This window comes from Mus pahari, chromosome 23 (assembly GCF_900095145.1).
Source record: "Mus pahari chromosome 23, PAHARI_EIJ_v1.1, whole genome shotgun sequence".
In the NCBI taxonomy this organism is placed as follows: Eukaryota; Metazoa; Chordata; class Mammalia; order Rodentia; family Muridae; genus Mus; species Mus pahari.
This window is the reverse complement of record NC_034612.1, coordinates 41,188,739-41,211,190: the sequence shown is the minus strand read 5'-3', so window position 1 is coordinate 41,211,190 and position 22,452 is coordinate 41,188,739. Positions and strand designations below refer to the sequence as shown.

At 47.1% G+C, this 22,452-nt stretch overlaps 1 protein-coding gene across 4 annotated transcripts in view; it reads left to right on the top strand.

Moving 5' to 3' along the window:
- Stard13 (StAR related lipid transfer domain containing 13) overlaps positions 1-22,067 on the top strand; it is a 208,696-nt gene extending 186,629 nt beyond the window's left edge. For all 4 annotated transcript variants that reach the window (XM_029533498.1, XM_029533497.1, XM_021222664.2 and 1 more), the window contains exons 8-14: positions 6,720-6,918; positions 11,396-11,606; positions 12,176-12,290; positions 13,037-13,258; positions 13,747-13,964; positions 16,848-17,024; positions 19,710-22,067. In XM_029533498.1, the coding sequence (XP_029389358.1) occupies positions 6,720-6,918; positions 11,396-11,606; positions 12,176-12,290; positions 13,037-13,258; positions 13,747-13,964; positions 16,848-17,024; positions 19,710-19,827 (1,260 nt within the window). In that variant the 3' untranslated portion in view covers positions 19,828-22,067. The remainder of the gene's footprint in view (positions 1-6,719; positions 6,919-11,395; positions 11,607-12,175; positions 12,291-13,036; positions 13,259-13,746; positions 13,965-16,847; positions 17,025-19,709) is intronic.
- Positions 22,068-22,452: the final 385 nt, after the last annotated feature.

The window sequence follows — 22,452 nt, the reverse complement described above, 5'->3', positions numbered from 1 at the left end:
GTTGAACCTGGCTAGTGACATCCTTTGAGCCTTATTATCTAGAGAATATGCAGATGCACATTTTTCTCCTATTTTCATGGCTACAGGACTACTATTTTGGATATTCGGGTTGATGGCTGGTTTTGTTTTCTACATAAAACATCTGGCATTTATTGTAGCATCTTGGTAGGGTAAGCCAATGAATCTGGTTGCTGACATGTAATTGTTTTCAGTTGCAGTTGTACCATGAATAAACATATGTAATCAGAGTTAGCCTTTTATAGGTGTTTTACTGAGAGGAAAACCTAGGACGCCTTTTCAGATGGCAAAAGTATTACAGCTGTGCCCTATGATGTAACTTTATGGCCCCAACCCCATTGGGTCGGTTTGTGGGTACGTTTCCAAGATTCCGTTTTGTGGAGAGGAGGTAGGCTCTGAATTCAAATATGCTTTTCGGGCCTCTCAGTTTTTCTAAAGTTGTACAGCAGACCCACCCCTTTCATGGTCCTCTCAGAGTTCTTTGAAAATGCACCCTGTCCTTTCCTGAGATCTAAGGGACAGAATGCAGCAAAGGCACGGCCCGCAAAGCCACTCACAGGGCAGATGGTGTGGGCTCAGGAGGACCCGAGGGAAAAGCAACCCCATCCACAGCCAGGTCACCAGCAGTAACGGAGACGACTGGCTTCAGACAGCTATGCTACACCCCGTTCTCCTGGCCTCGCTTTCTCTCACACACACCCAAGAGAGGCAGCATCAACTCCCTGGTCCCCACAGGGTCTAACTTCACTTCTCACTGTTAGACGGGTTTTTCCTCACTGGTGTGATGCTGCCCCTCTGTAGCCCTCATTGATAAATCCACTGTCAAGATTCTGTTGCTGACATTGGCCACTGTGTCGTTTAGCGCCCGTCCTTTCGGTGAGAATGAGAGGAAGAACACCCCCCCGCCCTGCCCCACCTCTGGCTTCGGTCTTTGAGAACCATGTTTCTTTTGGCCTGCTGGCCTGTGTTTTGTACCACAGACTCCAAGTTCACCTAACTGGGTGTGTTTTCCTCTCTGTAGTGCCTGCTTGAAAGCTCAAAGACAAATGCATGTTCTGCTATAGGAAATGTGGCTACCTCTTTGGGGGCACAAATTCCTTAGTTGTGGCCCTCTTCCCAGATTATCTTTTTTTTTTATTTTTTATTTTGTTATTTGTTGTGATTTCCCTTTCTGGTCTCTTTCAACGAACCTTTTATAGATCATTGTAAGTCATGTTCTTTCTTGAACTAGTTTGGATATAAATAAGTGAATTGCAGTGCCCCTGGATAGAAACACCATCCCATACCCTGGAATCGTAGTGATGTCCGTACTTGAATCACTCCTTTGATTGGTCTCATCTCCCTTCTGCAGCCAAAACTGTAGAGATAAAGTCGTAGGAAGAGAAGGGAGTTGACATACTGACCTCTTCAGCCCCGTGACACTGTCTTCTTCCCTGTGTCAGTCTCAAAGAGTCCCATGGTGGGAAAAATGTGTGCAGAGCCCTGTAGGAACAGGTCCCTGACAAGGACATAGATACTCATAAGCCAGGTAGCCCAACTGGGGAAGCACTGGTGCTTCTCTTGGGTCATAAAAAAAGGAAAAAAAGCAGAAGCAGCTGTGGGCTGTCCAAAGGAACATAGCTACTGCCTTGTGTATGGCCTTCCCTTTGCATGCCACATATAGGGGAGCACTCAGACAGTGCCTCCGTGTGGCAAAGAGGTAACAGAAGAGCGGGCAAGAAGAAAACTAGAGAAGCAGGAAGCCAGGAGAATCGGACAGAGGGGGGAGACTGCCCTAGAGATCTACAGCAAATGCAAACTAAAGAAGACAAAGAACAGAAGGCGGGGCTAGGAAGGAGAAGGAGGCGGAGCCAGGAAGGGGAAAGGAAACGGAAGTCCTTTCTCTGCCCTGGGTATCCCGCTGGAATTGAAAAGATTCACTTCTGCACAGGGCCTTGCACTCTCAACCCAGGATTGTGGGGGACCAGGCATACCACCACCACCACCACCACCCCCACATCCTTCCTGTAAGCCACTTTCCATGGGAACCATCTTCCGAGACTGCCTTGAAGCTCTGGCGTGGAGCAGAGTGGGAGGCGGGGGTCCCTTCCCGAAGGCTAAACACTCGAACTCATCAGACGGCTGTCAAAGCCAACAGCAGCAGCACAGAACCCTGAAACATTGCCAACATTGCCAGCACTTCGCTCCCCACACTCCCCAGCGCACTGCAGATTATGTATGAGGAAGTACGGCATATCCATTTCCACCCTCGCAGATGGCTGCCGATGAAGTGAAGAGGTTTAGCTTTCAATTGCCAGCCATTTGTATTTGACATGGTAGCCTGTGAGACCAGCCTTGCTTTGTTGCGTGAGCTTTCACATCTGTCTTAAATCACCCATGCACCGCCGCCGCTGCCACCACCGCACAGGTTATCCCTGGCTACTGATAAATACGAAGCTCCTGCGGTGAAAAGCTAAACACCAACACCGCTTGCGCAGATTCGCTGCCCATAGCACACACTACTTTACGACTCTTGCTTTCTGAATAAAGCCAACCTTTCTTCATTAGCTGAGGCCCATTTCTGAAGAAGAGGAAATGGAAGTCTTGATAAACATCATTAAGCCTGCAAGGATTAGCATAAACAGGATGCCAGGGAGGAGATTTAATACTATTTAGATGAAATTTGAATTCTAATGCAGCACTCTAGCCCAGACACTCTTTCTAATGGAGCCACAAGATTTAAAAGCCTAATAATTCTGGGAAGACACTTCATTTCCAGGGGAAGAGTTCTCTACCCTGCCGCCTGCTCATCACCTTGTCGGCTGACTAGCTGAGACAGGGTGAAGGATAATCTGGAACCTTCCACATAAACTGCTATTTGAGCCCTGGCTTTTAGGTAGCTGGAGATCGAAAACAAAAGGGGAAAAGGGAGTAACCCAAAGGAGCACTCGCCACTCAACCTTTGGTCATACAGCAGGGAGCTCGCAGGCAAGAGAGACACTCCTGCAGGGGGCGCTCCTGCAGGGGGTTCTTCACGGCTGAGCACCGCGTGCCTCCTGAAGAGAGCAGGCCCACGGTGTAAATTCTGAGACCCAGTATAAAACCAAAAACCTACAACTTCTTGTTCACTTCTACTTTCATTTTTTTTTTTCAAAAGGGTTTAGTCATTTTTATCTTGCATGCATGAGTGTTTTGCCTGCAAGTGTGTCTGGGCACCACAGTGCATGTCTGGTGTCCACACAGGCCAGAAGAGGGCATCAGAGTCCCTCTAGAACTGGAGTTACTGAGGGTTGTGAGCTCCCATGTGGGTGCTGGGAACCGAACCCAGGCCCTCTGCAAAAGCAACCAGCTCTCTTAGCTGCTGAACCATCGCCAGCCCGTCCTCATTCATATACGTGTGGGACTCTCAAGTCTGACAACAGAGCATTGCTGCCCACCCACTCTTCTGCGACAGACAGAAGCAGAAGACTTGTCACCTGCCTTGGATCTTGCTCCCAGGGAGCTGAAAGACCTAAGTTAACCGCAATGAGTCCCGGGACAAACAAAACACTTTCTGTTCTTAGAACAAAGTGTCTTAGGTCCAAAATGCAAATGCACTGGAAGCTTTGCTACAAAGAAATGGCTATTGGCAATTAGTGTCCTTCACAGTTCAGAGATGGCCTCTCCTAGACTCCACACTACTACGCCTTTAGAACTATATAGTCTTCTTACTGTGCACGGACACTGCTGACTGCCGCTTCAGAAACGGTCAGGGATTCCCCACTTCATTCATGGAGAAGCAGTTAAGAGTCAGACAACAGAAACTCCTAGGTTTCTTTGGTCATCACCTCGCTGATATCCTTTGGAAGACTGCGTTTCTTGGGCCATTCTTAGGTTCTGTACCTAGAATTTGTTCTGTTTTTTTTGTTTGTTTTTTTAAATCATTTTGTATTTACCAAGCTTAGGAAAGCCGTTTCCTTCTAGGCTTCCAATACAGTCCACAGAACCCAGAGATGTTCCCCACCCCTCCTGGAAGGGGAGGGCAGAACGGGAGGTTTCTGTCAGAATGTGAAGCAGAATGAATAGTTTCCCAGTGACCGGCCTAACACCCTGCAGGAGGCTCAGTCAGAAGCCTGGCCTCAGAGCCTACAGCTAGGCAGCCCCAGACAGATTTGAAATAATCATAAAGATCACAGTGTTTTCCAAAAGAAGAAACTTGAGATCTGAACAATTCAAAGAAGTCGCCCATCCAGGATGTACACACGAGTACAGACCCCCAAAGAGCCACGGGACACAGTGGGCCGACAGAGTGAGCTGGGCAGTACAACACAAACATCCCTTTTGTAGACGCTGATCCATGCTCCTCTGCTTTTGGGGGGGGGGGGAATTCCTTTCAAATGACATAAATAGTTGTGAATCACACTTAAAAATATACCCTCGGGGCACTGTGACCCAGTGCAGCACAGCTCTGAGGTATACACAGTCCCGGGCTTCCTTCCAGAAGGAGGGAGATTCAAGGATGTAAGCAAATTGAAGCTGGGTCTCATCTTTTTTTTTTTTTTTCTTTTTTTTTTTAAAGCATATTTTTGTGTGTCTTTTACACCTGCAAATGTATTTTTTTTTAAGATTTATTTATTTATTATATGTAAGTACACTGTAGCTGTCTTCACACACTCCAGAAGAGGGAGTCAGATCTTGTTAAGGATGGTTGTGAGCCACCATGTGGTTGCTGGGATTTGAACCCTGCACCTTTGGAAGAGCAGTCGGGTGCTCTTACCCGCTGAGCCATCTCACCAGCCCCTGGGTCTCATTTCAATAAGCACCTGCCTCTTAGCTTGACTTCTTTCTTCCTTTCTTCCTTCCTGTCCTTTTAACAATGCCCACTTTCTTCCTGTGCACTGTGATGCAATTTGAAATACTTGCCAGATTGGGGGGGGGGGGAGGGAATAAATGTTCTTAAGACTGGCTGCGGAGAATCACCCAAATATAGCTTAAACGTGGCATTTTCTAGACACTGCAAACTTGGAACGAAGTAACTAACACATTAAATAGCAATCTGCCTGGATATCTTGATCTGTGGAATTCAGTGATAAGCCCAGGAATGCAAAGAACTATTCCTAAAAATTCTGTTCTTATGACCACAGAATGTACCCGAGTTTAATTTCCCCTGTGATCTATGCAGCTGACATGTACAGACTCCAACTGTCCTCTAATGGCTACGAATTCTCCCCAAGTTCCTGTAGTTTTTTTTTTTTTTTTTTTCTTTTCAAGTTAAGGTTGCTTTCATTTATAGCAACAAGCAAGAGAGACCAGGGTATGGCAACCATACACATGTATTTCTCTGGGTATCTATGAGAAAGAGGAGTGACCACTGGCCACTGATTACTTGTCTGGCTACTCAGAAACATTCCACCTTGCCCTTAAAGAAGTGAGCTAATCTGTATGCCACTGGGGAGCGAGGAGAGTGGAGAGCAGAAACTCAAAGTCTGGGTGTGGAGAACACGGTGCCTTGATATCGGGGCCCAGGATCCCAGGAAACCTCGGCTATGATTTAGATAGGGCAAGTCCTGGGTGAGAGGGCGCTAGAGATGCTGAACCGAACCTACCCGATTCCTCTCGGCATCTTCATTGTACCATAAGGATTCTGCTCAACTCACTCATCCCTCTTGAGGTCCTTGTCTTTTGGGTCCTTACTGCTCTGTTAGGAAGCAGTCAGACTGCTAAAGGTGAAAGGTTGGGATGGGATGTAGGAAAAGGGTCTGGGGCCACAAGAAGATAGCCACACACTCCATAGTAGGCAAGGTGACAAGGAAAGAAAGTTATTCCTGCTGGAGCATTTACAGCTACACTGAAGCGGTCACAGTGTTCCCATGCCTCACTGTCAGTATGAGATCAGCCTCACGTTCTTACGCCACCGGCTGGTTTAAACCAGTACAGCTCATGAGCAGAGCACATACTTGGGTCTCCTCGAGTGCTGACCCTGGAGGAACTGGAATTTCTACCAAGCGTCTTCTTCATACTTTTTTTTAAAAAAAAAAAATAGAAGCTTTTCTTCCCTCATAGGTCATTTCTTTTAATCCCACATACCATACTATCCATAAAAAGCCACCCAGGAGGGAGTCATGTCCCTCCCCAACCGATCACGTAAAGTTCCGGGCAGAATGTGAGAAACACACATTGCAGGTGCCACATGTTCCAAAGAAAGGAAATCAAATGAGACGCTCAGAATACAGGCTTATACAATTTTGTTTTAGGAGCCATTCCCCAAAGGGATGCTTCCAGTCTCTGAGCACATTATTTTAACTAAACCTCCCATAGTGGGATGGAGGGAAACCCATTTCAAAATTGTCCCGTGAAAGTTCAAATGTTAAAGGACAGGGAAGTTTTTCCCTTTTCTGTTTACTAAAGACTCCTAGAATAAGAATGCTTTCTATGGGTACTTGTTGAAAGGAAAAAAAAAAAAAAAGTAAAATTACACCATCTGCTATCACGAGAGTTTTCACTGTAGCTCTGTGAGGTGGGATATTATCCACACATTTGTTTGATATGAAAAGGAGCCAATGCTTGACTGTTACCTAAAGTAGCTATCCTGGAAATTCAAAATTGTTGAGGTAGGATAGACTCCCAGCTCCTCAAGTCCTGGCCCCAGGCTGCCTCTTCACAGCCAAGATTCCTACCCCAAAGAAGAAGTTATAAGGAGAAAGGAGGCCCGGCTTATGACGTGTCCCTGTGACTCATTGCAGGTGGGTCTTTTCCGCAAGTCAGGAGTGAAGTCTCGAATCCATGCCCTCCGTCAGATGAATGAGAACTTCCCTGACAGTGTGAGCTATGAAGACCAGTCTGCATACGACGTGGCAGATATGGTGAAGCAGTTCTTCCGCGACCTTCCTGAGCCCCTGTTCACCAACAAGCTCAGCGAGACCTTCCTCCACATCTATCAGTGTAAGTACCAAAAACACAGTGTGACAACCGTCAAAAGGGATAGTATTTTAAGGATTCATTTACTATGTCTGCATGAGTGTATATGTGCCACGTGTGTGCAGTACCCAGGGAAGCCAGAAGAGGGCGTCATATGCACTGGAACTGGAGTTACTGGTGGTTGTGAGCCACCATGTGGTGGGCCGGGAGCTGAACTATGCTCCTCTGTATAAACAGCACATCTAGCTGCTGAGCCACATCCCCAGCCATGCAAAAGATGGAATTTTAATTCTGCAAGTAATTCATGAATCTGTGAAGAAGTATATAAAAGTTACAGACCTACCTCTTCAGAAATAGCCACTGCTCAGTTTGCTATGGACATCTCTGTGTCATTCTTTGTATGTGTCTGAAAAATACCCTGTAAATATTAATATATGCCTACTTTTTTTATAATCTCAAGCTAATTTCCAGTACACTAATTATTCTAATGTATTTAAAGCGTAAAATGATCCAATAGAATTTAGTGTGTGAGAGACAGAGACAAAGAGACACAGAGAGAGACAGAAAGTGTGTGTGTGTATGTGTGTGTGTGTGTGTGTGTGTTAAACCTACCTTACCTTTTTTGAAAGGTAAACATTCAATTTGATACAAGATTTGATAGAAGATTCAGATTTAAAATGTAATATAAGGCTAAAAGTGATCAGGAAAGCAGATGCAGCATTTCAGCTGGCGAAGTGAAGCAAACCAAATCAAGGTCACACCTTCACTCGGCTAACCCGTGTTCTCATCTGGAAGATTTTAAGGGACGTTAAATTGGTAGTTCTTCAGAAAGCCACTATAGCTAAAGTAGTAATGAGAAGAGCAATTGATTTAAAAGCCCATTCTGCTAAATGTAGTTATAAAGGCAGACATTAGGAATGAGCATGCAGGGCTTTTTTTCTAAGGGATAATGATGTCATTACAAATTGGCAATCAGCTTCACGGCCCAAGTATCAATCAGTTCTTAGGGGGAAATTACTCCGGTCCACAGACTTTGATTTTTTACATCAAAATATGGCTCAACTGGGCCGTGAGATGGAATTGATCCAGTCTGAGATCCCTACTATAAAGACTCTGTAGTACAAATTCAGAGAGTGCTTCAAATGCCACCTGTGACACACTAAGTAAATATGATTTTGTCAGACTGAACAGACGAAGCTGAATCAGTGACAGTGGATCCTAGGGCCCCAAAGAGTATCCTCAGTGGTGTGGCTGAGAGACAGCACGCTCTGTTTTCCAATGGGTGGGAATGGTTACATTGAAGCGGACACTATCTACAGCTAAAGCCAAGTTATTTCCAAGACACAAATACCTTGGTGGCTCTTGCCTAAGCCTGCAACCAAGAAGCCAGATCAAAGCAGAATTTCATTTTATCTGCGTAAACCTTAACAGAGCAGGGCTGTGCTGCAAGCTTAGACCGTGTGACACCTGCGGTCTGTTCTTAGGGAATCTTAGACTAGGGGTGGATGAGACAGGACCAGAAATGACTGAGATATAGGAAGGTAAAAAGGGTTACGAGGACAGTTCCACGAAGGCTGGGGAGAGCAAGGGGAATTTGGTGGGAGGAAAAGAAAGCTGGACATGCAGGCTAAGTGTGTAACACTGCGCCAGAGGATGCTGATAAACTAGGAGGCTGTGGTAACACAAAAGTGGCATTAATAGCTAGATAGCTATTAAGTAATTCTAAATAATTCATTGGGTATCAAAAGACTTAATGCCCGAAGCAGAGCCAACCTCCATATTCACAAATATAGTTATTTAATGATAACATTTTATTACTATACTATACTATTTATAACATTTTATTATGTGACAGAAAAGAATTGAAATTAAACCATTCCAGTGTTGGGTAAATCTACAGCCCGGGGTTGCTAGGACACCAGCCTCTGGTGTCTTTGGTGCTCTTGAAGTCAGATTGTGACGAGGTGCGCGTTGCGGCTGCCAACATAATTATCCCATCTTCATAGGATCACACTCAGAAGCTAGGAGAGCGAGCTCAGGTGTCTCCTGGGACACGCATCTCTTCTTGCGGAGAACATGGGTCCCTCAGCAACCCCTAACACCATCCTTGGTCTCACCTGCCCAAAACTGGTTTACACTGCCCCTCGAGTAGGCAATGGAAAGAGGAACAGAGGACAGGACAGGACAGGACAGAAACAGAGCTGAGATGGTTCATCTCTGGATCAGTGGGAGGGGCCCGTTTCCGCGAGCAACCCCTATCCAAAAGGAACATGTATTCTGTTAGTGAAGAAGAGACTCTGGAGCGGTCACAAGGGTGAAATTCATCAGCACTGATTTGGGGTCTGTGAATCTGGACCCGGTGAATTAGTTGAATCAAGAAGACAAGCTTAGAAGCTGGTAGAGCAGGCAGATTCCTGGGGTTCCTGAGAAGAGATTCCAGGGCAGGCCCCACAGTCTTAAGCGTCCTAGCCAATACTGAGTTCCGGTTGCCTCCCAGCTCTCTAAAGTAGCTCCCTTGTGGCTGTGACACTTCCCTTGCTTCTGTCAGATGACTAGAGCACGGGATGGGGTGGATCTTGAAGATCTTAATCCTACCAGCCTGTAGGATTAAGATAGAGGAGGGGGAGGGATCGGAGACAAGCCTGTAAGCTCGGTGGCCGGGGTGGGGGTGGGGGGGTGAGGGACACCGGAAGGGAAAGGAGAGATGGAGGTGATTCAGAGGCAGAGAGATCTCTGTTCAGTCAGGAAAGCATGCCGACTGTGAGGGACAGGTCGCCACCCACACGCTGTGGTACTCGCAAAAGCAAATCTGGAGGTGTCTCCCAGGAACCAAGGGAGACGCAGGAGCCACAGCAGTGTCATGTGTAACAGAAAGCACGGCTTAACGGCGACGAGCGTAGCAGCCCTTCACAGCAAACAGAATCCAGAGTAAATGAATCTTCAGAGAAGATAAGGGAGCATGTGATGAGAGAGAGATAGCATATGCCAGCGACATCAAGATTAACAGTGGACGCAAATGCTGGAGCTGCGTTAGATAATATATACACACAGGAATTGCCTTCCCTACAGAGCAGCTTTTACAAGCAGTTCAAGGGTAGGTGGTGAACTTACAACATTGGTTATACTGGCAGAACAAACAAATAAACAAACAAACAAAATACAGCTTCACTATCATCCAGACCAAAAAAATGTTCTCTGGAAGACCCAGTCTTTGCCAGTATGTGATGGACAGGCATTAAGTAGTTATGTCTACCTAGAAATCTGGATTTGCTGACCTTCTGCAAAGTGCTCAGAAGGGCAAGGAGAGCCCAAATGCAGGCAGAAGGTTACACTACTGAGAGCAGCCAGTGCAATTCTTTTCTATCATACGCCTCTACCAGTAATAAGTGTCTGAATGTCTCTTTCTAGTACGATGAAGACACAGTGATATACCCAGGAACAGTGTGCACATTATAAAGCACAGTTGAAAGTTCAAGGGATTCTCATGAGCACACTGCCCCAAGACTCAGGAGCGCACATAGACACACACACACACACACACACACACACACACACACACACACCCCGCTCCCAGGTGTGGCTTCGGAAGGAAGACAGCCATATTCACCACAGTGAGCCCCTATCTGCATCTTTGAATTAAACCTACCTGATCATGAAACGGACAAAGCCAGGGACACAGCACAACGCTGTCCCTCAGTCCCAATTTGTTGTGATTTTTGTTTCCTTTTTCTAATTCATGATTTTTTGGGGTGTTTGTTGTTTGTTTTTTGAGCTATTTACCTAGAGCCTATATAATCAAACGCCCATCACCCCCACCAGAGTCACTCTCAGGGAGGTTGAGACTCCATTCACTCCCCACAGCTGTAGGGGACCGGGTTCCTTTTTCACGAGCACAACTCAAAGCTCCTGATCCTAGGATTATCGAGCAGGTGACACTGAGTGACCACTCAAGAGTCAAAACAGCACATTCTCCCAGCTGAGCCCTCCTGACTTGTAGGGACAGGAAGGGTCTACCAGGCTCACCACTGAGGCACTAGCTCCCTAGGGGTGGCCAGGGACACACAGCTCACCCACTGCTCATTATACCGGGAAAGCAACATGGCCTGGGGCTCTACTAGGGTGGGAAAAGGCCAGGTCTTTGTCTTTTTACCAAGTGGCTTTCACAGCTGTGTCCTACCCGGCCCTGGCCATCCCTAGGGAGCTTTCCAAGCTGCCTGCCAGTCAAAGAGGGTGAGCAAGAGAGAGGTCAGGCTGACAGAGCCCCAATAGATGGCCAACGTCCTCCCAAATGGACAATCTCAACACAGAAGAGCCAGGTGACAGTCGGAGTGTGAGGAGCCAGCGCGGCCACTTTGCTCTAAGTACCTCCCGGACACACTGATGGGTTCTGGAGTTTGATGAGGTTCACGTTCCAACTCTGTTGATGGCTCGGAGTGTCTTCGGTCCGGAAGAGGCGAGCATGACTCTTCCTTGTAACAACCTGGTGCCCACTTCTCTTCAGATGTCCCCAAAGAGCAGCGGCTGCAGGCCGTGCAGGCAGCCATCCTGCTGCTGGCCGACGAGAACCGAGAGGCCCTGCAGACTCTCCTGTGCTTCCTGCACGACGTAGTGAACTTGGTGGACGAGAATCAGATGACGCCCATGAATCTGGCCGTGTGCCTGGCCCCCTCCCTCTTTCACCTTAACTTACTGAAGAAAGAAAGCTCCCCAAGGTGGGTGTTCCTCATCCTGGGTGTCGTTCCCAATAAGTAAAATTAAACAGAAGTGTGCTCACACTAGAAGTCAGATAGAAGATTCTCAGGACTTACTGTGGGAGCAGAGCGAGGCACCCTCATCCCTGGGCTGGACTCATAGCACTACCAAGGTCACCCTGAGATCCAGAAAGCCCAAGAAGTTTTGTTCTATTTTATTTGAGTGGGAAGGAGGAGGAAAATACTCGAAAGGGTATTTTACGATCGTTGGTCTTTAAAGGCTATATTTAAACAACAGAGCACATGAGCCTGCAGTTGGGCGGTTTCAAACGGGAGAAAAACCTAGTAAATTTCCACCTACGGCGCTTCCTATCTTTGTTCTTTTCCGCGGCTTTTGGTTGCGAGCTGTCAGCCTGCCAGCCTGCCTTAGAACATCTAAAAGATGTGTGGTCGTTGGTTTTATTTGGAACCGAGAAAGCCTGAGGTCTGGGCAGCATCTGGGGATAAATGGCAAACAGATGGGACACTCTGGGTATCCCAACACACTCTCTGGCTGGGGATCTGCTCAGCACACTCACATTCAATTACAGAGTCATCCAGAAGAAATACGCCACTGGGAAGCCAGATCAGAAGGACCTCAATGAAAATCTAGCTGCGGCTCAGGGGCTGGCGCACATGATCACGGAATGCAACCGACTCTTTGAGGTGAGGTCTTGGAACCAGGGGCAGGCTGGGAAGCAGAGGATGCCCGTCTCTCTGCTCTGAGTGTTATGATGACAGTGTGCACCGTACCTCCGGTCTCCGCTCCCAGGAGTTACAAAGAGCTAGCTATACAGGAAGGCTTTGACAGTCACAGGGTCTTGGGGCTTACCATTGACGACAGATATTTTTGTGCAGACATTGTCAGATTTAAGGCCAGTTGGCCAATTACGATACCTTTTATTTTTACGTCAAACTTGATTAGGGTCTTCCTCTGTGTCTGTGTGTGTGTGCGCGCGCGCGTGCGTGTATGACTAAAGTAATCCTTGTCCCTAGAATCAATGACAGCCTATCAATACAGCCACACTTGCATTGATGAGGCAAGTGGATGAGACACCTGGCACACACTCTCTATAGCAACATTGGCAATCGTCAATGGAGAAACTGTACTGAAAACTGTGACGCCTGAGTCATAGCCGAGTTTTCCCTCAATGTGTCAATGTGTACGAAGGAATGAAGTTGTCTGAACCCACTCTTGCCAGACATTATAAAAAGAAACAGAGCACGTGATCAGGAACGCATCCCAGAGTTTTGGATAAACATGGGCTCAGAGTCACCCTTGTGTTGCCTAGCTTTAGGAAGGTCCCGCCTGGCCTCGGGCCTTGACAGTGGCCAAGGCGACTTGGATCCCTCTGTTACTCTCAGCATTTCTCAGCTCACCGCTTTGCTCTTTCATGCATTCACTGGCCCAGGTTCCACACGAGATGGTGGCCCAGTCTCGGGACTCCTACTTAGAGGCGGAAATCCATGTGCCCAGCCTGGAAGACTTGGGAGCGCAGCTGGCAGAGAGCGGGGCAACTTTTCACACGTACCTGGAGCATCTCGTCCAAGGCCTCCAGAAAGAGGCTAAGGAGAAATTCAAGGGATGGGTCACATGTTCCAGCCCTGACAACACAGACCTTGCTTTCAAAAAGGTAAGGTTCCCTCTGCTGTAGAATGTGTGCTGAACTGTGGGACTTGGCACCAGGTGTCATTCAGAATCCCTGTGGAAAGCCACCAACAGCAGTCCCGCCAGAGTCCAGACTGTACAGGGGGGGCTTCTGGATCCCCGTCGGGTCTGTGGTCCTCTCTGTGAGGTGCCGCAAAAATCAGTACCCAGCATTTTTCACTTGTGAAATGAACGTTATAAGAGTGCCTAGCATAGGAGAGCCACGTAAAAGTCACATGGGTTAGAGCATGTCTGCCTCACACTGCTCGAGGAGTGTGTTTGTGGCTGTGGCTGTTTCGATTATCATTTTGTTCTCATCAGCTTGAGGACTGGAAGTATTTGTGTTCTTTGACTCTGGGTACAGTATCACCTGTTCACTTTATACTGCTAGTGACAGTTCAGAATGCCCAGCTCAGGAGATGGGTCTGGGTAGCCCCCGTAGCCTCTTAAGCTCCTGCCCATGTCTTTGCCAAGGTGGGCGACGGGAACCCGCTGAAGCTGTGGAAAGCATCTGTAGAGGTGGAGGCGCCGCCCTCCGTGGTGCTGAACCGTGTGCTGAGAGAACGTCACCTGTGGGATGAAGACTTCGTGCAGTGGAAGGTGGTGGTAAATTTGGACAAACAAACGGAAATCTACCAGTACGTGCTAAACAGCATGGTTCCACATCCCTCCAGAGACTTCTTGGTGCTCAGGTAAGCTGGACCCCGGGGCGTATGAAGTCCTGCTCCAAAGGCATGATGGGAGTTGTCAATGCAAACACTTCTCCCAGCCTGCCGTGGGGCTTTACGCCCAATCCTCTCTGATGTTGCCTTATTTATGCCTGACATCTGGCACCTTCACCTAACTCACAGCTCTCTGCCCAGGCTCTCTGATGGCCCCTCTCTTCAAGGTGCACAGTTTATTAGGCCTTGAATAGCACTCATTTCCTCAGAGCAGCGGCCCCAGGATAGCCGCTGGCTGTCCAGTTTGTCTACCAAATTACGCAAAAGGCCAACTGCTTTTTGTCTTTCTCCCTAGAGAGGAAAGCAGGTCTTCATCTAGGGGAACTTGGAGGTGGGAGGGCGTGTGACCTCACTCGTTCACAAGTCATTGCCATGCACGGGAACCCCAGCTCAGCCCTGAGAGGCCAAGTGTACGGAGACCCTGGGCATTCCGTTAAGAGTTCAGTCCTGGCCAAACCTCCTGAGCAGTGTAACTGCCATTGAAATGCTGTTTCTGGTGGGTTTCAGGGTTAGTCCCAGGCCCCCTACCCTCTGACCTGGGAGGGGGATGCTCAGCCGATCACCGAAAGTTTGCACAGCAGAAATTCACTATTTCACCAGCAAGAACAGGGGTTGGGTAGAGCTCAGAGCATGAACACATTGTAATTAGAGCAATATATCCCTTGTATTAAAAACACAAGTAAACAGTCTCTTCCCAGATCAGCTGTGTAAGAGGATTTGCCTGGGAAGTCCCCAGATGTGTATTTGAAATAGTCACCTTATGTGTATTTGAAATAGTCACCTTATGAAGTGAGTTTTGAGGGCAAACCAGAGGTGACTTCATGAGTCCTTGATGCCTTTGGTTTGGATCCTTGGGACCTCAATTTTTAGGTATCTGTTTCTCCGAAATATCCGTGTGTATCTCAGCAACCTTGTCCTGGTAGAGAACATAGGCCATTAGCTTGGGGTGGCCTATGGCCAGTTATTAGGACATTGCTCATCTCATGGCATTAAAATTTAATTGCCTAACTCAACAAGTAGGAAAAAAAAAAAAAAAAAAAAAAAAAGGTTGATGTCCAGGGTGGAAGCTGTGGAGACGGGGGAGTCCCTCCCTGCAGGGAACTCTCTTCATTCCGTCTCAGCAAACATCCTACTAGCCCGCTATTTACCCATCATACCTCATGCTACTCATAGCTTCTGACTATGAGGAGGCTGTGGGTGGACACAAGAGGCCCATCTTGGTCTCCTCTCTGGTTTAGATTAGAGAGAGAGAGAGAGAGAGAGAGAGAGAAGGAAGAAGAAGAAGGAGGAGGAGGAGGAGGACTAAGAAGAGAAAGAGAGAGTGTGTGTGTGTGTGTGTGTGCAAGAAAGAGAGTGGGGGTCACACAGAGGTCAGTCTTGGTTGTTGTTCCTTAAGAGCCACCTACGTCATTATTTTTGAGACAGGGTCTCTCTCTGGGTCCCAGGGCTAGAAGGCTAAGGTGACTGGTCAGAAATCTCCGGGGAACATCCTGCCTTCACCTCTCCATTGTTGAGATTACAAGTGTGCCTGTTTTTTTTTTATATCAGTGCCGGGGATCAAACTCAGTCCCCTATGCTCACACCCCTTTACCGACTAAGTCATTCCCTCAGAGTCATTTTATATATTCCTCAGTGTACAGTAAATAATAAGAGAAGGATACAGGCTGACTTTATCTCAGAGGGAGTAAATGATGTGAGAAACTGGGAAGGGTGGAATTTTGATATAGCCCAAGGCTTAAAGCGGAAGGGAGGTAGACTGTGAAGTTCTGTGGGAGAACTCGGCAGCAAACCTGGTTCTTGCCAACAGAAATCCCCTAGGGAGAGAACTTACAGGGCGAAGACCAGTGCAGTCTTCGCATCAGACCTCCCAAACTCAAAATTCGCATCAAGTATCTTCACTTGTTTTCTGAAGCTTATAACAAGCTAATCTGAAATGGTGATTCACGTGGAGAGTAGATATGTATTTGGCTCTTGAGTCTGGAGGCTGAGCAGGCTGAGAACACCAGGTCATAGCACGGCGAAGGGCACTGCAGGACAGAGCAACCCTACCACAGAAAGATGCTACCACGGAAAAGCCACACATCCAGTAACTCATTAACCAGGTAACCCAGTTACCTGAGCCGGTTAATCTGAGGACAGCATCTGACCACATCCACCACGGGGCCCGTGCCGTCCGTGGATGGAGTACCAGTTAAACAGCTCTTTCCACTACTAGGCTGTAGCAACCTTCTTACCTCTCCATCTGGACTCAAATGGGCTCCACTTACCTCTTCTTCCACTCAAGAGCTACCTGAACAAAGCTACGAAGTCGACAGAGGTGTCCAGTTTCTTTTAAATGAGGCATCAGCAGATCCTGTGCTTGCTAATATGTTCGCCCCGTCCTCCAGGAAGCCCTCCCTGTATTCCTCCTCTGCCCCGTGCCCTGGTCCCAGCTCTACCCAGACCCACACTGCTTTCAGGGTTCTCTTAAGACTTGCTTATCTTTCCTCTTGGGCTGGATACATCTTCATGTCCCCCGTGGCTTCTCGGGCCCAGCACATGAGTGTGCTCAATAGATAAAACAGTGGAATGAATATTGCTGATTCAAAACAGTAGCCTGTTTGATGATGGACAGGGGCTTCTTCAGCAGACCAAGATGTGGTCTCAATTTGGGGTTCAACCTTCTGAGTAGAAAGCTGAGACCTATCCTTTGAACCTCACTGTATAAACTTTGCACAAGCTCTGGGAAACCATTAGCTTAATCCAAGTACCTAGCCTTGAGGCAGGAAGAAGTGTGGGCTCAGTTGTGTGTTCAGGGTCTCCTGTCTCTCTTTACATCACTCTCATCATGCATGTCTTCTTGTTTGGCTCCAGGACCTGGAAGACTGATTTGCCCAAAGGAATGTGCACCCTGGTGTCCCTGTCTGTGGAGCATGAAGAAGCCCAACTCATGGGTGGTGTGAGGGCGGTGGTGATGGACTCTCAGTACCTGATAGAACCCTGCGGTTCTGGCAAGTCCAGGCTGACCCACATCTGCAGAATAGACCTGAAGTAAGTGGCCACACTGGGTGTCGGTTGACCAGGGAGCCTCAGGTTGTACGGTGTGCGCACTTGAGCCCTGCTTGTCACTCTGGTTTCTTCCTCCTCTGGTCTGTTTCTTCTCCACAGGACCACATGCCCTCATCTCCCACCTTCCCACCCTGGAATTTGCTTTTCTTTGTCCTCGTTTTTTTTTCCCCCAACTGAGTCTTTCCACTAACAAGTAAGCGTGTGGTGTTTGTGACATGCAGAAGGATGTCTTGACGAACGTCCATGTGACGGAATCACCAAATCAGGCTATGAAAATATCCAACAGTGATCAAGAACATGATTTTTCCCTTCCCTATGGTCAAACAGCACATGGTCACTCTTGGAGCTAGCAAGCCAACCTTGTGGTCCTTAGAGTCAGGGGACAGACTGTCAGAATGGAAGTCAACAGAGGGGCTGGAGAGATGGCTCATCGGTTAAGAGCACTGACTGCTCTTCCAGAGGTCCTGAGTTCAAATCCCAGCAACCACATGGTGGCTCACAACCACCCATAATGAGATCTGACTCCCTCTTCTGGCGTGTCTACAGTCAGCTACAGTGTACTTAGATATAATAATAAAAGAAAAAAAGACAGACAGACAATAGGGGCTCCCAAAACTCTTCTGGTTCTTCTCTGGCACAGGAGAGTAGCTATTAGTTAACACCACCTGTAATATATCTCAGAATCGACGAGAGGGGCACACACGTCCCAGCTCCAGCTGATCAACTAAACGGTCGGAGGAGTGGAGACTCGCCTTACCATGTGTTGGTTACAGCACAGTGGCATACAAATCTTTAAATTCCTGATAAGAAAAGTATAGCCATCATGACCGCTTGGAACGGCAGTCAAGTTGAAATGTTGCCTCGTTTGATCGCTATTTATCTCCACAGCCCCAACTCTGTATGATCTCAGGTCAGCACTGTCCTACCCTCTGAGTCATTGAGTTCCACGTTTTTAGAATCCACGCAGGAATGAGAGCGTGGAGTGGCTAGCATTGCGTGCTCAGCTATTACGTGGAAAGTAATAACCCTTCAGCTTCACTGTGGTAAAAATGACAGTGTCTCCCTTCCTAAATCTAAGAACCATCAGTTAGGTGATAGGGAGATGGTTGGATAGACAGACAGACACCAGTGGTTCTCAAGCTTCCTAGTGCTGTGACCCTTTAATACAGTTCCTCATCTTGTAGTAACCATTAAGTTATTTTTTGTTGCTACTTCATAACTGTAATTTTGCTACTGTTATGAACCAAAATGCAAATATTTTTAGAGACAGAGGTTTTACCAAAGAGGTTGAGACCCTCAGGTTGAGAACCACTGATAATGTATATATATAAAACCACGTTTGCTTTAGCTACCCACTTAGGGTAATTCACAGCTCAACTCTTTGGAACATTCTGCAGTGAGCATGAACCAAATGCTCACTTCGTTTTGTCTGGTTATGTTCCCAGGAGCGGAGTCATTACCTCACCAGGTGGTGGCCTTGTGTTCTATTTTGAGCACACATGCAGAACACACAGGTACATTGAGGCTCAGTAAATGACTCTACTCTCTTATGTTTATTTTCTTATTTGTATCCGTGTGTGTAGTGTATGCATGTGTGTGCCCGTGTGTGGGAGCCAGGGGTCAATGCTAGGTGTCCTTCTCAGGTGATCTGTATGAGCACCTGGAGTGACAGTGGGGAGGGGTCAGAGTCTGTCACTGAGCCTGGTGCTGATTGGCTACACTGGTTGGCCATTGAGCCTCAAGAAACATCCTGTTTGGGCTGGTGAGATGGCTCAGTGGGTAAGGGCACCCGACTGCTCTTCCGCAGGTCCGGAGTTTAAATCCCAGCAACCACATGGTGGCTTACAACCATCCCTAACAAGATCTGACTCCCTCTTCTGGAGTGTCTGAAGACAGCTACAGTGTACTTACATATAATAAATAAATAAATCTTTAAAAAAAAAAAAAGGAAGAAAGAAAGAAAGAAAGAAAGAAAGAAAGAAAGAAAGAAAGAAAGAAAGAAAGAAAGAAAGAAAGAAAGAAAGAAAGAAAGAAAGGATAGATCCTGTTTCTGCCACCTCTGGCACTTCTCATGAGGACTGCTACTCTGGATCAAATTCTTTATTGGCCGAGCCTTCTCTTCAGGCTCCTCAGGCCCTCTGTGTTTCTTTTATGCCTGCTTCCTCCTCTGTTCCTAATTTTAAATTGAATTGAAAACTTAAGGTATTCAATGATGCTAAAACTGAGTTCTTTGCATAGGTAGATATAAATTTATTGGTGTTTTTGTTATTGGTTTTTTGGGGGAGGGTTGGGTTGTTTGGTATTTGAGGACATGGTTTCTCTGTGTAGCCCTGGCTGACCTGGAACTCACTATGTGGACCAGACTGGCCTCAGACTCACAGAAATCCGCCTGCCTCTGCCTCCTCAGTGCTGGGATTAAAGGTGTGCGCCACCACCTCCTAATTCAATGTGAATCTTCTGGTTCACTTTAAGAAGTTGGTATCATTTTGAAGCACCCAATGAACTTTAAGAACAAAGTGCTTGGTGACAAATGACTGGGTGACAGACTGAGGTCCACAGATGCCTGAAGCGGCAGCTGCAAGCTGTTCCCAGGACAGCCTGTGGACAGCCCCTGGACGGCCCCGCTCCCTAACCGGGTTCCCATTTCCTTTTTGCTCTCTCTGGCAGGGGCCACTCCCCAGAATGGTACAGCAAAGGCTTCGGACACCTCTGTGCGGCAGAAGTTGCCAGAATTAGGAACTCTTTCCAGCCTCTCGTTGCTGAGGGTCCAGAAACAAAAATCTAAGCTTTCCCCAGCATGACATCAAACTCAGGGAAGAAGAAGGGAAAAAGAACACTCACGGTGTGGCGTGTGCAGGAATGTCGCAGTGGGATCCGAAGATCATGGAGCCCGTTCCTGGCCTGCCTGGAGATGGTTAATCCCTGCTAATATAATGTCTCGGAACTTTTATCTATACTGCTTAAAATTAAATGGGTTATTCCTTCCGCGTTGCCTAACTTGCTATTTAAAGGCTTCTAAGAAGCGTGTCTTAGCTGTAAATAAATGTACTGTAGCATTTGTACATGTATGTATATCTTCCTTTACTGTATATATGTAAAATACCGGTTTTATATATAATTCAGTGTCTGACTCTGTGAGTCTCCTCACATGGCCCTTCCCAGGTTGCTGTAGACCCCGTGTCCCATCCTGACCCCATCCCGCCTGCTGACAAACACCAAAGTGTGAAACGTGTAGTCCGTCAGCCTGCCCAGGCTTACCCAAAGATTAGCTAACCAAAGAAAAATAGAGTTGAGAGCTTCTTCCATGGGTTGGCCTCTTATTTCTGATGTTTAAAGACTGGAGTAGGATGTTGACATAAGTTGAGGGATATAATATTTGCTTCTCTTTAACGCAAAGCAGCAGGTGAGAGGTTATTGCCAAATCCAAGACTAGACCTTGCATTGCCTCTGGGCCCACTCTGTGCAGTTTGACTGAGACATCAGGTGACTGTTGGAGCTGGCACCAGGGACTGAAATAGAACTGGTACCATCCACCCTCTACGTAGGGGTAAACCGTGGAACCTGTCCACAGAACCAAAGGGAGCCCCCATATCTATCCTCTTGAGAGTCAGTTCTCATAGTGCTTTTTAACCATCCATTTGACCAGTGGCCTATGTGGCCACAGTATTTTAACATGTTCTTGCACTGACCTTGACTCTGGACACCAGACAGAGTGAGATGACGGGCCATCAAGTGTCCAGGGTCATCACAGCTTCAGGGAATTCCACATATGCTATAGCTGATGCTCGTAAAATCTAAGCCATTAAAAATCTTGCTATCTAAAAGACGGGGTTTTAAACAGAAGACCAAAACTGTATCGTTAGTTATTGTTACCAATCCCATGTTTCTTCATTACCCAGCACCTGGGCGTTAGACCCCAACCTTATTTATTATCGTACTATCATACGGACTGAGCAAACTGGCTTCCCTTAAACAAGTGAGGATGGAGGGTTTTTTTTTTTTTTATTGTGATACAACATCTGTAGAGAGATAACTTATGATGTCTGGCCTCCAGGAAAGATTGTCTTAGGTTGTCTAGACAGAGGTTGATAGCCTAATTCAGCAACTGGTGTCAGAAGATGAGGAAAAAAGCAAACGTATATTTCCCTGGTTTTTGTTGTTGTGTTATATACACTAATGCGGTGTTTTCTTTTATCTGTGGTGTGCAGTTGTTTTATTGGGAGGAATAAAGATGTTTTCTGTATATTTGGTATGGCACAGGGAAAACCAGGGTAAGAGTTTTTCATTCTTGTGTCTATCTGGGAGAGGGGCAATCAGACCACACGGTGTCTCCTGGGCAGCGTTCTATGGAGTAGACAAGTTCACTTCTGCCATTACCTCATGCCTGCCATGCTGGGTGGCTTTGTACATTTTGTCAGGACCATCAGTGGAACCATTAGTGTGGCTCCACACCGTCTGTCTCTGCTCCAGAGCCGGGGCACCATGCACAGGAAAACAGATCGGGCGCCCCTGCTCCGGAGCCGGGGCACCATGCACAGGAAAACAGATCGGGTGCCCGGGTATGGCTGGGCTGCTTGTCTAAGAGCACACTTGTTTGGCATGCACTGGGAATCACCTAAAGCCCTCGCTAACAGGCTCCCATCCAGGCTGGGTGGGTCCAGCGTTCTGGATCTCTAATGAGCCCGAGGGATGCAGGGTGCTGGCCTCAAGGACCTAGGAAATACTAAAACTGAATAAAATGATACAGTTCTATTTCCCAGCCCCTTTCTCTTCCGACTTAGCTGGCTTTCCAACTGTATGCACACACTAATCACACATCACTTCTGCTAACCACAGGGCGCATCTGTAAAATAAAGGGAAGGGGAGGGGGAGATGATGCCTCGAGCTTGTTTGTCAAATACCACAGTATTTTATTCATTGTTATCTTGCTGATGGAAATAAAAAAAAATATTGCATTTAAATATTATATTTATACCTCATGTATATTTTTACCTCAATTGTTGGTATCAGTCATCAGTTGTAAATAAATAATTGCCAAGGCAGATAAATTTATATACATTAAATATTTCCTATTTTCTATAAAAAAATACATGTGCATTTTCATGATTCATTCTGCAAGTACAAAGCTTGCTTCATGAGGAAGATGTCTCCAGAAGATATTTTTCCATGAGGCTAACCCCTTTGGCTCCAATCACATAGGTGTCCACAGACATTCATGACTGGTTAGATGTCGGGTGTCAGGGCTAAGAAGGTGTTCAGTGCTTACGGGCACTTGCGACTCTCCCAGAGGACCTGGGTTCGGTTCCCAGCACCCCCATGGTGGCTCACAACTGTCTGTACATGCAGTACCTGGTGACCCAATGCTGCCTTCTGGCCTCCAAAGATCCATGAATGCAGACAGACACACAGA